The following is a 16,602-nucleotide window of genomic DNA, read 5'->3' on the forward strand; positions in this document are numbered from 1 at the left end:
AATTTTAAATACTTGAAACATTGACAATACACACACACACCACACACACACACACACACACACATATATATATATATAATTATATATATATATATATATAATATATATATATATATATATATATATATATATATATATATCATATCAGTAAGGACACCAAGGCCAAAACCGGAACAGCATTTTGTACAACTTTATTGGGACATGTTTCGAGTAGTACTATCACTCGTTATCAACCTACAAAATTAAAATAAATGACATTGTAGTTCTTGCAATCAAATTTACAATAATAAAATGATATGTATAAAAAAAAAATTATAAGAGTACGTTAAAGAGTAGCTAATACTTAAAAAAAAAATTATTAATTAAAAAATTCCTGCTAAATGAAACAATTGAGTGGATAAAATAAAAATGAAGCAGAATGCAAATTTAAAAAAAAAAAGTCACCCAAAAAAAAAACGGATGGTACAAAAGAAACAGTTAAATATACAAGTCGATATACAAACCAGCAGGATGCAGACCTAAAAACACAAAAAGTAGGTAACAGCTACATTTCTAGCCAAGGAAGGCTTTATCTTAACAGAATAAAACTTCTAGAATGTCGAGGTCTGTAGCAAAAAGGGGCAGAGGTTAAAAATAGAAAAATCATCGAGGTTTAAATAGAAAAATTCCATCGATATGTAAAGGGTGACCAGACTCTCGCTGTTGTTTCCCTAATTGCACTATAACTAGGTCTTGTAAGATAATTGCTGTACGAAATGACCTACCAAGGTGCTCAAACCATCTCATCCAAGCTGATCTGCTAGTTTTTTCCGACGTAAGGTGGCATCACAACCACTGCACTGCCATTTTATAGATCAGATTGGAGCGAAGGCTTGTGGTTATAGGGTCTTTAATTTTCTAAAGAAAAATCTCTATTTATTTTGTAAAGTAAAAATATATTTTTGATATCTAGCTGAGGTAACCAATGGACAAAATAGAAATTAATTTGCTTTTTTAGATCGTAACTATGAGTTCCAGTAAAAGTTAAAGGTAAATAAATAACAGGTTTCTTTACGTTAGCAGTAGTTTCGGGTTGTTTGTTTACATACAATTTGAAAGTTGTTTACCAATATATGTATTTACGTAATTAAACGGATAGCCATTGTTTTTTAAGAGTGACCTTAGAAATTCCAATTCTCGTGTAAATTCAAATAGCTCTAAGAACAAATTTTATATGCTCTCGTAACTAGCGTAAATATTAAATTCATCTTATATTTCAAAGGTGTAGCTGATTGAAATTTAGACATAAGACCTGTGAAAGTAGGCTTTCTAAAGACTGAAGTGTGAAATTTATTATTAAGATTTTTAACTTGAATATCTAGAAAAGCAAGTATGATTATCTTCGACTTCAGGATGTAAATTCTATATTATATGCTTACTATTAAGGTACTCTAAAAAAACGAGGAATCTGGTCACGACTCTTAAAAATTAAGAAAGTATCATCAACATACCTCCTGTACAATAAGGGCTTAAAATCTAAAGGGCAATCGTCTAACCATTCTTCTCCATAAAACACATAAAAGCATTAGCCAGAGATGGTCCTATACTGGATCCCATACTTACACCATCAATTTGCTTATATAACAAACTGTTAAACAAAAAATAACATTCTTTGGTAGCTAGGATTAAAAGTTCCTTTAACTGAGACCTGTTGAACCCGTTGACAGTATCATTATTATTTTTAAACAGCTCGTTTAGACAGATGTCAATCGTCTCATCCAGTGGAATTTGAGTGAAAAGAGACTTCACATCAAATGATGCCATAACACAATTATCTGGCTGTTTCTCTAAAGAGGTTTTTTCATGGCCTTCAAGCGTCCGGGTCTAGACCAGGACGTCTGTATGGCTCCCCAAGTGGTTTCAAGGTCCACTGCCCACCGATTGAGACCTATTCTATCAGCTATTGGAACTGCCAACTATATACCGCAAAGTTTCTTGTTCCCATCCTTGCGCCGTTAACTACAAATGAGTATACCTTGAATGACTCCTTTCATTTTATCAACTGCCTAAGAAACTGTTAATTTTGATAATTGTGTTATGGCATCATTGATGTGAAGTCTCTTTTCACTCAAATTCCACTGGATGAGACGATTGACATCTGTCCTAACGAGCTGTTTAAAAATAATAATGATACTGTCAACGGGTTCAACAGGTCTCAGTTAAAGGAACTTTTAATCCTAGCTACCAAAGAATGTTATTTTTTGTTTAACAGTTTGTTATATAAGCAAATTGATGGTTGTAAGTATGGGATCCAGTATAGGACCATCTCTGGCTAATGCTTTTATGTGTTTTTATGGAGAATAAATGGTTAGACGATTGCCCTTTAGATTTTAAGCCCTTATTGTACAGGAGGTATGTTGATGATACTTTCTTAATTTTTAAGAGTCGTGACCAGATTCCTCGTTTTTTAGAGTACCTTAATAGTAAGCATATAATATAGAATTACATCTGAAGTCGAAGATAATCATACACTTGCTTTTCTAGATATTCAAGTTAAAAATCTTAATAATAAATTTCACACTTCAGTCTTTAGAAAGCCTACTTTAACAGGTCTTATGTCTAAAATTTCAATCAGCTACACCTTTGAAATATAAGATGAATTTAATATTTACGCTAGTTACGAGAGCATATAAAATTTGTTCTAGCTATTTGAATTTACACGAAGAATTGGAATTTCTAAGGTCACTCTTAAAAACAATGCTATCCGTTGAATTACGATAAATACATATAGTGGTAAACAACTTTCAAAATTGTATGTAAACAAACAACCTAAACTACTGCTAACGTAAAGAAACCTGTTATTTATTTACCTTTAACTTTTACTGGAACTCATAGTTACGATCTAAAAAAGCAATTAATTTCTATTTTGTCCATTGGTTACCCTCAGCTAGATATCAAAATATATTTTACTTTACAAAATAAATTAGGAAATTTCTTTAAAATTAAAGAAAGACCCTATACCAACAAGCCTTCGCTCCAATCTGATCTATAAATGGCAGTGCAGTGGTTGTGATGCCACTTACGTCGGAAAAACTACCAGATCAGCTTGGATGAGATGGTTTGAGCACCTTGGTAGGTCATTTCGTACAGGCAATTATCTTACAAGACCATAAGTTATAGTGCAATTATGGGAACACAGCGAGGAGTCTGGTCACCCTTTACATATCGATGATTTTTCTATTTTAACCTCTGGCCCAGTTTGCTACAGACCTCGACATTCTAGAAGTTTTATATTCTGTTAAGATAAAGCCTTACCTTGGCTAGAAAATGTAGCTGTTACCTCACTTTTGTGTTTTTAGTCTGCATCCTGCTGGTTTGTATATCGACTTAGTATATTAACTGGTTCTTTTGTACCATCCCGTTTTTTGTGACTTAAAATTTGCATTCTGCTTCATTTTATTTTATCCACTCAATTGTTTCATTTAGCAATTTTTTTTTAATTATAAATTTTTTTTTTTTTAAGTATGAGCTATCTTTTAACGTATTCTTCTTTTTATAATTTTTATATACATATCATTTTATTATTGTAAATTTGATTGCAAGAACTACAATGTCATTTATTTTAATTTTGTAGGTTGATAACGAGTGATAGTACTACTCGAAACAGTCCCAATAAAGTTGTACAAAATGCTGTTCCGGGTTTTGGCCTTGGTGTCCTTTCTGATATGTAGATGGCGCTTCCCTGCTGGTGTTTCAATTGCTATATATATATATATATATATATATATATTATATATATATATATATATATATATAGCTCTTAAATCGATGATTTTAACTACTTAACGTAAGAACTATTTTATGTACGCATATTTTTTAAGGACCTTGATTAATTTTTACAATTTTTATTTGGCTCTTATATCGATAATTCTAATTACTTGAAGTGAGGACCATAATATATATATATATATATATATATATATATATATATATATAATATATATATTAAGGTGAGAACTACTTTAATATATGTTTTTTTTATTATATCGATAAACTTAAGTAACCTCAAGTAATGACTATTTTATATTTTTAATATTTTTCTTGGCAGGTTATATTATTCACTTTTCAAATATATCTGTGAAATTACTTTTGTCTTCCTTATCTGTAATATTTTTTCTATTTTGACTTTTTATGATTTTATTACTGTCGTTAGAATTTTATATATTCATTAATTATTAGTTTATTCCATCTTTTTATTGTATTGTTACCACAACCTCATTCTTATAGGTCTAGGTGTGTTTAACAATCTCCATTTGAATTTGAATTGATGCCTTGCGTAAGTTCACGGATCAATATATATATATATATATATATATATATATATATATATATATATATATAACTTTATTCTTCTTCTTTTTTCTAGGTATTTCACGCCCATAACCTTCTTAGGAGGTCCACAGCTTAGATTCAAGCAAATGGTCGAAAAAGAGATGGTTCTGGAATCTTACAACGATTACCAGAAGTTGCTTTCTAGGTAAGACTAGTGAGAGAGAGAGAGAGAGAGAGAGAGAGAGAGAGAGAGAGAGAGAGAGAGAGAGAAACCAATCCAAACCGTATACCATTACGTAGTACTATAGTGAAAGCAATGTTGTTAAGTCTTGTCTATAACTATAGTATATATTTATTTTTACCTGTAAATATATTAATATATAACATATTTCCATTAAATACACAATGCATAGTACCTCCTCTCGTGAGAAGTCTTTTAAAACTAAATTCAAACAGCAGCTATGTCCGCTACCGGCTGACGCCTGGTAGGAAACTGTGTCAGTCAATGTATATACTATTAAAAATCCGCTTCCCCCTTATTTTTTTCTCCAGATACGGCGAGTTCCCCAGACAGGCCCAAGAAATCCTCGACTTAATGAAAGAGAACCTGGAGAGTGGACTCATGCCTTCCAACTGGTCTATGGTAAGTCACAGGAAAAGGGCGCTATCCGTATATTGAATTTTAGCTTTTATAAAAAGGAGCAGCTTAGGCCTATATATGTATATGGAAGAAGGATAGTCACATATGGCCTCGTGATGGAACTTTCAGTCATATGTGGTCGTTTGAAATGACCTATTAGGCCTATAATATCAATAAAATGACCTAGGCCTATAATATCCAAATTTTATTGCTGCATAATCCCAACGTTTTTGTTTATAATTGATTAAATGTAATGCTTCATATTAGCTCTTGGTAACGGGAAAATTAATTCAATTGTCGTTTAAAGTATTGGAATGGTTTATTTTTAATGATTAGTTTATAAAAATAGCTACCAACTCGTCACTAGGTCTAACTAAGAAGGCCAATCGAAGTTTCCTTTGCATAAGATGCATTTGTCTTCAGCATTCTTGAACGCAAACGAATGAATAAATAGAAATAATGAAAGATTGTGGGAAAAGTTTTTAACATTTATCTCTCTCTCTCTCTCTCTCTCTCTCTCTCTCTCTCTCTCTCTCTCTCTCTCTCTCTCTCTCTCTCTCTCTGTCGCAGGTGGGTGTGATCCAACAGCTTGACGACCTTGGAGGTCCTGTGGAGGATTCTGTCTTCTACAGGCCATTCGTTCACACTCCGTCCACGATCTCCACGGAACAGAGGTAAAAAAAGTAACAATGATTCTTTAAAACAAGGAACAGAGGTAAAAAAAAAGTAACAATGATTCTGTAAGACAGGGAACAGAGGTAAAAAAGTAACAGTGATTCTCTATAACAAGGAACAGAGGTAAAAAAGTAACAATGATTCTTTAAAACAAGGAACAGAGGTAAAAAAATAACAATGATTCTTTTTAAATCAAGGAACAGAGGTAAAAAAAAGTAACAATGATTCTCGTAAATAAGGAACAGAGGTAAAAAAAGTAACAATGTTTCTGTAAGACAGGGAACGAGGTAAAAAAGGTAACAATGATTCTCTAAAACAAGGAACAGAGGTAAAAAGTAACAATGATTCTTTAAATCAAGGAACAGAGGTAAAAAAAAGTAACAATGATTCTCTAAAATAAGGAACAGAGGTAAAAAAAGTAACAATGATTCTCTGAAATAAGGAAAAGAGGTGAAAAAAGTAACAATGATTCTCTAAAATAAGGAACAGAGGTAAAAAAAAGTAACAATGATTCTCTAAAATAAGGAACAGAGGTAAAAAAAAGTAATGATTCTCTATAACAAGGAACAGAGGTAAAAAAAGTAACAATGATTCTATAAGACAGGGAAGAGAGGTAAAAAAGTAACAGTGATTCTCTAAAACAAGGAACTGAGTTAAAAAGTAGTAATGATTCTCAAAGCTGTCTTTGCAATTAGGAGACGAAATGCAATTAGACCTACGCTAAAGTTACTAGCATTTATTCGCCTCAGTTTAATATATCTCAAGAAAAGTAAAAGTTATAGTGTCTTAAAAAAAAGTTACAGTGCCTTCGAAAAAAAAGTTATAGTCTTAAAAATGATAGTGCCTTAAAAATGTTATAGTCTCTTTAAAAAGTTATAGTTAAAAAAAGGTTAAGTATCATCTATAGATTTGTGGTTCTCGGTTTGTCTATTAAATATATATTGAATGTTGCTCTTTTTTTCTCTCTACCAACAGATCAGCGCTAAGAGAGCAAGCGGAAAAAAGAATTCAACAGGACCTTCTGCCTTGGTTCAAAAAAATAAGGGATTTCATACAGGTAAGCAAAGACACCGATACGTATGACATGCGTACAGTACGCCCTTGAACACGCACGTAACCTATATGAATGAGCCAGTAGTCTTATAGGTCTAGGCATACGTACAGTATACACCCTATATGAATGAGCCGGAAGTACTATAGGTCTACAGATTTTAATTCTATAGACGCAGGCTTTCATACTCTCGTTAGGGCAGTGGTTCTCAGCGTGGGGCATACATGTTGGGCACGGAACCTTAAACCTTGGGTTACGAGACATGATATGCAGTGCAATGGTACTGTATACTTACCATTAGAAAGCTTGTATTGTAATTTTACTGGATATCAAGAGTTACGGACGCTGAAAAGGGTTAAAAACCACTATATCAGGGATTCTGTACAAGCAAGTTTCCTTCCCATGGTGTCAATAGACCAATACCTACTGCATGCATGCAACTATGAACAGCACATAAACTGTATAAAGGAGCCTTGAACGCGTACACAAACTGTATAAACATAGGCCTAAGATTCCGAGAACTGCATTCCTCAACGAAAGCAACCACACTGAATTCCTCTCATTCATTCCTTGAATTTCCGTTTCACCCTCAGGAGGAGTACCTCGCAGGCACGAGGAACGAAATAGGAGTCTCGTCTTTGGAGGGCGGAGGGGAGTTCTACCAGGCCTGTCTGAAATTCCACACCTCCACCCAACTCACGCCCCAAGAAATCCACAATTTGGGCGTCACCGAGGTGGCCAGAATAACCGAAGAGGTCGCCAAGGTGGGTCGATACATTAACATCTATATTTATGAATTTATTCATTAAGTTTTTTTTTTTTAATTGTTATTTCTCTCTGAAGGACGCCATCGTCATATTCTTTGGGAAGGTTCTTGGGACTCGAGTGAGTGGGTCTTGTGTGTGGTGGGCTTGTTCATAATAATAATAATAATAATAATAATAATAATAATAATAATAATAATAATGTCTTTACAGTCCCTCTTTAGTTGCAACCAGGCCCCCTCAGCATTATTATTATTATTATTTTTTTTTTTTTTTTTTTTTTTTTTTTTGCTCTATCACAGTCCTCCAATTCGACTGGGTGGTATTTATAGTGTGGGGTTCCGGGTTGCATCCTGCCTCCTTAGGAGTCCATCACTTTTCTTCCTATGTGTGCCGTTTCTAGGATCACACTCTTCTGCATGAGGCCCGAAGCTACTTCAGCCTCTAGTTTTTCCAGATTCCTTTTCAGGGATCTTGGGATCGTGCCTAGTGCTCCTATGATTATGGGTACGTTTTCCACTGGCATATCCCATATCCTTCTTATTTCTATTTTCAGATCTTGATACTTATCCATTTTTTCCCTCTCTTTCTCTTCACTCTTGGTGTCCCATGGTATTGCAACATCAATGAGTGATACTTTCTTCTTGACTTTGTCAATCAACGTCACGTCTGGTCTGTTTGCACGTATCACCCTATCCGTTCTGATACCATAGTCCCAGAGGATCTTTGCCTGATCGTTTTCTATCACTCCTTCAGGTTGGTGCTCGTACCACTTATTACTGCAAGGTAGCTGATGTTTCTTGCACAGGCTCCAGTGGAGGGCTTTTGCCACTGAATCATGCCTCTTTTTGTACTGGTTCTGTGCAAGTGCCGGCATTTCACTTGCTAGTGTTTATGGTTTCATTTTTTCGATTGCAACTTCCTACATATGGGTAGAGATGTTATTTCCGTCTATCATACTTTGAACATATCTGGTTCTTAGGGCCTGATCTTGTGCCGCTGTTATCATTCCTTCAGTTTCCTTCTTTAGCTCTCCCTCTGTAGCCATTGCCAATTGTCATCCGCTGGCTAGTTCTTTAGTCTGTCTCATGTATTGTCCGTGCATTGGTTTGTTGTGCCAGTCCTCTGTTCTTTCTGTCTTTCTCCGTCTCTGTATATTTCTGGGTCTTCGTCTACTTTTATTAGTCCTTCTTTCCACCCATGCATCTTTAGCCACTCGTCTTCACTGGTTTTCAGATATTGCCCCAGTGCTCTGTTTTCGATGTGACACAGTCCTCTATACTTAGTAGTCCTCTCCCTCCTTCCTTTCGTGTTATGTATAGTCTGTCCGTATTTGCTCTTGGGTGTAGTGCTTTGTGTATTGTCATTTGTTTCCTGGTTTTTCTGATCTATGCTGCGGAGTTCTGCCTTCGTCCATTCCACTATTCCTGCGCTGTATCTGATTACTGGCACTGCCCATGTGTTTATGGCTTTTATCATATTTCCGGCGTTGAGTTTTGACTTGAGTATCGCCTTCAGTCTCTGCATATTATTTCTTTCCTGATCGTGTCCTTCATCTCTTGGTGTTTTTATATCTCCTCCTTCCATTATTCCCAGGTATTTGTATCCTGTCTCATCTATGTGTTTGATGTTGCTCCCATCTGGTAGCTTTATCCCTTCAGTTCTCGTTACTTTTGCCTTTTTGTATGTTGACTAAGGCGCATTTTTTCTATTCCAAACTCCATCCTGATGTCCCCGATACAATCCTTACAGTCTGGATTAGGGTATCTATTTCCTTGATGCTCTTTACCATACAGCTTGATGTCGTCCATGAACATCAGATGGTTGATTTTGTTGCCTCTTTTCTGGAGTTGGTACCCGGCATCCATCTTCTGTCGTACTTTTGTCATGGGAATCATGGCTACTACGAAGAGTAGTGGGGTACAGTGAGTCGCCCTGGAGATCCCTCTCCTGATATTAACCTCTGCTAGTCTTATTCCAGAGCTTGTAAGTATTGTATTCCAGTTGCGCATTGTATTTTTGAGGAAGCTGATGGTATTTTCCTCTGCCCCATATATTTTTTCAGGCATTCTATTAGCCATGTGTGTGGTATCATGTCGAAGGCTTTCTTATAGTCTATCCATGCCATGCTTAGGTTGGGTTTTCCTTCTCCTACTGTTCTTCATTACCATTTTGTCTATCAGGAGCTGGTCTTTTGTGCCCCTACACTTCCTTCTGCAGCCTTTCTGTTGGTGGGGGATGGTGTTTGTCTCCTCTAGGTAGTTGTATAGCCTTTCACTGATGATACCTGTTAGAAACTTCCACATTATTGGTAGGCAGGTGATAGGCCTGTAGTTACTGGCTATATTTCCCTTACTCTTGTCTTTTTGTACTAAGGATGTTCCTTCCTGTGGTCATCCATTGGGTGCTTGGTGATTTGAGATACAATGCTGGAGTTGTTCTGCTATTCGTGGGTGTAGGGCCTTGAAGTTTTTGAGCCAGTATCCATGGACTTCATCGGGACTGGGGCTGGGGCTTTCCAGTTTGGCATTTTCTTTAGTTGGTGTCTGACTGTGTTGTCGTGATGTCTGTGAATCTTTGTTTTATTCTCCCTGTTTCTTCTTCCTTGACTTCCTGGAGCCATGTTGCATGTTTGTTGTGTGATACCGGATTGCTCCATATGTTTTTCCCAGAGTCTCTTACTTTGTTCGGCTTCAGGAATTTCTGGGTGGTTGTCTTCCCTCTTAGTTGGCTGTATAGTCTTTTCTGGTTGGTTCCGAATAGTTTGTTCTGTTGGTATCCCTTATTCCTGTTCATGTACCGTTGGATCTTGTGTGCTTTGGCCTTAAGCCTCTGTTTTTACATCTTCTATTGTGTTGTTTAGTCCCCTCTCTTGTACTTTGTATTTTCTCGTTTGAGTTTTTCCTCCCTTGTTTTCGTTGCTTCTTTAAGCCTTTTTTTCTGCCATCTCTTTCAGTTTACTCAAGTCAGATCTCATCACCATGATTTGCTTTTCCAGGCGCCTTTTCCAAGGAGGTTGCTGTTTTGGTTTCTGTTGGGTTGGTTGTGACGGTGGTGTTGGTGTTCGAATCCCCATCAGTTCTGCTACTAATCTTGCTCCTGCATATGTCAAGTTATTTGTTTCTGTGATACTGGTGGTGTGTATTAGGCCATTATTTCATTGACCTCACTTGTTTTCTCCCTTAATTTCTTGTTGTTGTAGGCTTTCATGGAGGGGATTTTTGTTCTCTTGTATCTGGCTCCATCCATTGTCTAATCTTTTCTACCCATTCCGTCCTCTCTGTTACTTCGTCGGTGTTTCTTCGTGTGTCGTTGTTTGATACCTCATCCTCCCTGTCGTCTTCTGTGGCATCGTCTCTCTGTTCGTCTTCGTGTAATTCGTTGTCGTGTGAACATTTCCTTTCCAGTTCTTCTCTTTCTGTTGGGGAGAGCCAGTTCTTTTTCTTTATGTTCCTTACTTGGTCTGCCAGCCTCTGCTCTGTTTGGGGGGTTGTTATTCCTCTCATTCCAGATGTTGACCAATCTTCTTCTATATCCTCTCATCCGTCGGGTTGCTTCTGATGTAGCATCTCCATATTTCCTTATTTTCTTCTCTTATCCATTTCTTCCTTTGGTTTGCTTCTGTAGCTCCAATCTCAGGCTGTTGATTACTGTCGTTGTGGTGATCAGTTGCTGGATGACGACCTCCAAGTACCTGACCGTCTTCCCCTACAATTGGGTTGAATTATTATTATTATTATTATTATTATTATTTGGGACAAGGCCAGGCACACAAAGGGCCACTGACCTGAAATTCCAGCTTCATAAGAATGCGGTTATTATTATTTTTATTATTATTATTATTATTATTATTATTATTATTATTATTATTATTATTATTATTCAGAAGGTGAACCCTATTCATAATGGAACAAGCCCACCACACACAAAGGCCCACTGACTTGAAATTCCAGGATCATAAGAATGTGGTTTATTAATTATTATTATTATTATTATTATTATTAATTATTATTATTATTATTATTATTATTATCACCAGACTGCAGTAGACCTAGGACTGGAAGGCAAGAGTTTGGGAGAAATCAGCAGAATTGCCAAGAGCGACCCGAGTCAGAACTTCAACAGCAAAGAGGAGCTTTTGGAGACTTACAGAACGGCCGTTTATACCAAAATCTACCCCGTCATCCACACGCTCTTCGCCGAGATACCCGACGTCAATGTCACGTGAGTATTTATTAGCTTAGCAGCCCCCACTTTGGAGAATAGACCTATGTTTCATGAGCCTGATTAATCACCTTGAAGATTGGGTCTATGTTTCATCTTTGATCTTGGATAATCACCTTGAAGAATAGGCCTATGATTCATCTTCAATAATAAATAATCAACTTAAAGAATAGGCGTATGATACATCTTCAGTAATGAATAATCACCTCGAAGAATAGGCCCATGATTCATCTTCAATAATGAATAATCACCTTGAAGAATAGGCCTATGATTCATCTTTAATAATGAATAATCACCTTGAAGAGTAGGCCTATGTTTCATTTTCAATAATGAATAATCACCTTGAAGAATAGGCCTTTGATTCATCTTTAATAATGACTAATCACCTTGAAGAGTAGGCCTGTTTCATCTTTGATCTTGAATAATCACCTTGAGGAGTAGGCCTATGTTTCACCTTTAATAATTTCATTATTTCCATTACTTGCATGAAACGAAATTGATGCTGCAGTTGTATATTAATTTTGTATTCTTACACGAAATAATTCATTTAAAAATAAAAATGTAAGACTGTTTAAGAATTTTTCTTTCTTTTTTTTAGATGAACGGATTCTGATTCTAGTATTGTTTCTCATATTACAGGGTTGAGGGGAAGGATAACCCCAACGCCATCTACGCATCCTACAGCGATCCTTCGATGGACGGCACGCGTCCTGGAACCTTCTACTTAAATACCTACATATACGATCAGCAGTAAGTTCGACTCTTTTTGTCCTTTTCATATACTACAGAAGATATTAACTGCATTATACACACCAGATCGAATTAACATCGCTTCGTCGTGAATCCGGATTAAGTTCTTGTGTGTAACATTTAAAAAAAGGAAAAATAAATGTCTTTGAAAGTAAACTAGTGATAAATTAAAGCTCTAAACCTAGATTTTCGTATTAAACTTCATTTTTAATTCTATAAACGTTCATTTGACAGCCATTTTTGCCTCCTCTTGCAGCAAGAAGTACGAAGTAACGTTAATTCTCCCTCTTTACACTTCTAGTCTTCCACTAAACCTAGATTTTCGTCTTAAACTACCTTTTTTTTATTCTATAAACGTTCGTTTGATAGCCATTTTCCCTATTTACATTTCAAGTCTTCCACTAAACCTAGATCTTCGTCTTAAACTACTTTTTTTATTTATTCTATAAACGTTCATTTGATAGCCATTTTTCCCTCTCCTTCTTCTTCTTGCAGCAAGAAGTACGAAGTGACGGCTCTCTCGCTGCACGAGACCATCCCGGGCCACCACCTGCACTCCTCCTACATGAGAATGAACCCTTCGACGCCGGACTTCAGGAAATACGTCGATTTCTCCCGAAAGGAGGACATCCCGGCCAAGTTCCCCCTCCACACGGCGTTCCTGGAGGGCTGGGGGCTCTACTCCGAGTATCTGGGGCAGGAATTGGGGTTGTACGACGATCCTTATCAGAGGTTAGGGAGAGGTTTTAGTTATTATCTTCGAGGGTTGCTAGGGTTGTACTATAGTCGATTCGTATCAACCGTGCATTTGATGTCTAGGCCAGTCCCTTACGACGCTCCTGATTGGCTGTTGATAAGCCAATCGCAGGGATGGAAACTCAGTCTCTCTCGAGAATTCACATGGGTAGGATGTATTTTCCACCTCTCCTGAGGGATGCGTCTTTCAAAAGTATCCCTCAGGAGAGGTGGAAGATACAGCCTGCCTAAGTGAACTTTCAAGAGAGACTGGGGAGAGTTTCCAGCCCTGTGATTGGCTTATCAACAGCCAATCAGGAGCGTCGTGAGGGACTGGCCTAGACATCAGATGCACGGTTGATGTGAATCTATTATAGTGACCTCCTAGCAGGACACGTGTTTTAAAATTCTTTTTTGTTGTTCACCGTAAAAATATTGATTTATGTGCTGATTTGGTCTATATATTCGATTTTGGTTAGTCTATGCTCATATACACCTTTGTAAGACTGTATAGTTATTATACACAGTTGTATTTCAGCCTTTGCCATAAGTATTGCTTGAAACTTTGCAAGCGAGTAAACCACTCATTTGGCTTAGTTTTTCTCTGCAAATAAATAAAGAAACAAATTGCTTGTTTTCAGTAAACAAGCTAAAACTACTTCTTTCAGATTTTTTTCATAAAAAAAAAAACTGGAACATCTTTATTTCAAGAAATGAGTGAGATTTAAGAGTTTGAATATTTCATGAGTTCTCTGTTGAAAAAGAAAAAAAATGTGATGTTTGACGTTTTGTCTCTTAAAATACAACCATTTAAAAAGATATTAATGATATTTTGGAGGTCTTGTACTTTAAAAGACTTGTTTAAAAAAAAAAAAAGATACATTACTGGGGTTTCGTCTTTTAAAAGGCCTTCTTAAAAAAAAAAAAAAAAATCTCAAGGTTCGTAACCTCCAACCCCCCCCCCCCAAAAAAAAAAAAAAAACATTCACTATAGAACCCCAACCGTCATATGTACTACAACTGGTTCACTCAAGGTAGATTCTGAATGACCCCTATGCTTATACGAGACGTTTGTCTGGCGGCCGCTGATTGGCTGGTACCGGGAGGTAGGCAACTCCCAGCCAATCAGAGGCCGCCAAACTAACGTCTTGTAGGCATAGGGCTCATCCAAGAATCTACCTTAAGTGAACCAGTTATAATTCCCACGCCCTCTTCCCTCCCTTCCCACCCACAGACTTGGGCGCCACTCCTTCGAACTCCTGCGGGCGAGCAGACTGGTCGTGGACACTGGAATCCACGCCCTTGGGTGGTCCAGAGCTCAGGCCATGGAATACCTCCTGGAAAATACAGCCATGACGGAGGAAGCTATCAATGTGAGTCACGTGACCCTAGATATGGATTTAGTTAAGGCGCTTTTAAATTAAATGCACTATAGTACTGTTATGATTGCGCGATATAGTAGTAATAAATTCAGGTAAAATTAGGGAAATATAGTACTATAGTACTATCGCTGCTAAATTAAGCGCATCGGCATCGTAGTACTAATAAATTCTTGTAAAATAGAGAAGTATGGTACTATAGTATTATTGCTGCTAAATTAAAAGCATTAAAACGTACTAATAAATTCTTGTAAAATAGTGTAACATAGTGCTATAGCACTATTGCTGCTAAATTATAGCACTAATAAATTCTTGTAAAATAGAGAGGCATGGTACTATAGTACCATTGCTGTTAAATTAAACGCAATATATTACTAACAGTACGAAGAGACGTACACTAGTACCATAGTACTTTAGCTACTAAATTAAACGCACAATAGTCATGGCTATTTCTGTAAACCTCTCGTTCGTTACCACAATCACATAATTATCATTATTTATTGTTTATTTACGCTTATTTACAGCAAATCTTATAAACACTTATCCATGGTATTTGAATGTCAGTTAGAAGGATAATAATGTTAACGGTCAATGCTCCGAACTTTGTGATTTTTAAAGCATTTTATTTATTTATTTATTTATTTTTTTGGCCGTAGTAAAAAAATAATTTAATTCAGTGCTGTTTATAAAGATTTAGTATTATTTATTGACAAGAGCTCGGAACTGTGTAACCCGGTTTGCAGTGCACAGGTTGGCTTGTGATTGTAGTACCTTTTTTCATTGAATTTTTTTTTTTTTTAATACCCACAACCTATCAGTACAATAGATTACATAAATCACGAAAGTATTCCATTTTCTGCCAACAGGTTTAAGTGGTAATAGTACGATGAAATAGAGAAATAAATTATCTGCCAACAGATCCAGGTGGTAATAGTAGGATAAATTAAGTGATAAATTACAAAAGGTTTCATTCTTTGCCAACAGATCCAAGTGGTAATAGCACGATAAATGATTAGAGAAATAAATTACAAAAGGATTCCATTTTCTGCCAACAGATCCAAGTGAACCGCTACATAACATGGCCGGGGCAAGCCTGCTCCTACAAAATAGGCGAGATCAAGATCAAGCAGCTGCGTCAGAAGGCGGAGAACGTCCTGGGGAAGCTGTTCAACATCAAGGCCTTCCACAGCGTCGTCCTGCACTGCGCAGGACCGCTGAAGCTCCTGGAGGAATGCGTGAACAACTACATAGAGACGGCGAGCGTCATAGAACCCGAGGAGGAGGAAGAGGAGGGGAGAGGGGGGGAGGAGTCTGCTGTAGAAGCCAACGGCGAAGGGGGGGATGCGTCCCCGGGGGGCTCCGGCGTCGAGGGCGAGGACTCCGATAATGAGACGAGCGGAGGAGGAACCCTTAGCTTTTACAGCGTCTTATTATTGCATTCTGTGATCTTGACTGTATCTATAGTTTATTACCCGTTTGTTACGTATCTATACAGTAGATAGTCTCCTTTAGTCATCTATTTAGTGAAAATTTGCCAAAAGAAAGAGACTGGAGATGTACATTTTTTTTCATAGTGTTCACGTGTGCATACATTATAGTGTGGTGTGTATGTGTGTGTCTGTGTGCGTCTGTACCTTGTGATGCTTTTGATTCATATCATAGTCATTATATTGTAAAAATATTCTATCTAATAATAATATAAATATATAAAGACTGCCCACTGCTATTTTTATTTCTGTCATTTTGATTTATGTTTCAGTTCCCAAAATAAATAAGGAGTATTATTTTTGCTGAAATTTACATAAATATTTAATAGAAAAAACGCATTTCATAAGTAATACTGCAGAAATATATATATATATATATATATATATATATATATATATATATATATCTATATATATATATATAAGCGAATACCACGGGAAATGATAGACAGGAATCCAAGCGCTTCGTCTTTATTCAGACATCGTTCAAGGAGCTCCTTGACGATGTCTGAATAAAGACGAAAGCGCTTGGATTCCTGTCTATCATTTCCCGTGGTATTCGCTTTATTTATGAAGTCACGTGCTT

At 36.5% G+C, this 16,602-nt stretch overlaps 1 protein-coding gene across 8 annotated transcripts in view; it reads left to right on the plus strand.

The window, feature by feature from the left end:
- The window catches only part of LOC135197277 (uncharacterized), a 98,298-nt gene extending 82,051 nt beyond the window's left edge, over nt 1-16,247 (plus strand). For all 8 annotated transcript variants that reach the window (XM_064224398.1, XM_064224400.1, XM_064224399.1 and 5 more), the window contains 10 exons: nt 4,406-4,516; nt 4,864-4,954; nt 5,522-5,625; nt 6,602-6,683; nt 7,271-7,441; nt 11,481-11,665; nt 12,305-12,415; nt 12,911-13,147; nt 14,385-14,523; nt 15,585-16,247. In XM_064224398.1, coding sequence (XP_064080468.1) covers nt 4,406-4,516; nt 4,864-4,954; nt 5,522-5,625; nt 6,602-6,683; nt 7,271-7,441; nt 11,481-11,665; nt 12,305-12,415; nt 12,911-13,147; nt 14,385-14,523; nt 15,585-16,031 — 1,678 coding nt within the window. In that variant the 3' untranslated portion in view covers nt 16,032-16,247. The remainder of the gene's footprint in view (nt 1-4,405; nt 4,517-4,863; nt 4,955-5,521; nt 5,626-6,601; nt 6,684-7,270; nt 7,442-11,480; nt 11,666-12,304; nt 12,416-12,910; nt 13,148-14,384; nt 14,524-15,584) is intronic.
- Nucleotides 16,248-16,602: the final 355 nt, after the last annotated feature.

The sequence above is a fragment of the Macrobrachium nipponense genome, chromosome 18, assembly GCF_015104395.2.
Source record: "Macrobrachium nipponense isolate FS-2020 chromosome 18, ASM1510439v2, whole genome shotgun sequence".
NCBI lineage: Eukaryota > Metazoa > Arthropoda > Malacostraca > Decapoda > Palaemonidae > Macrobrachium > Macrobrachium nipponense.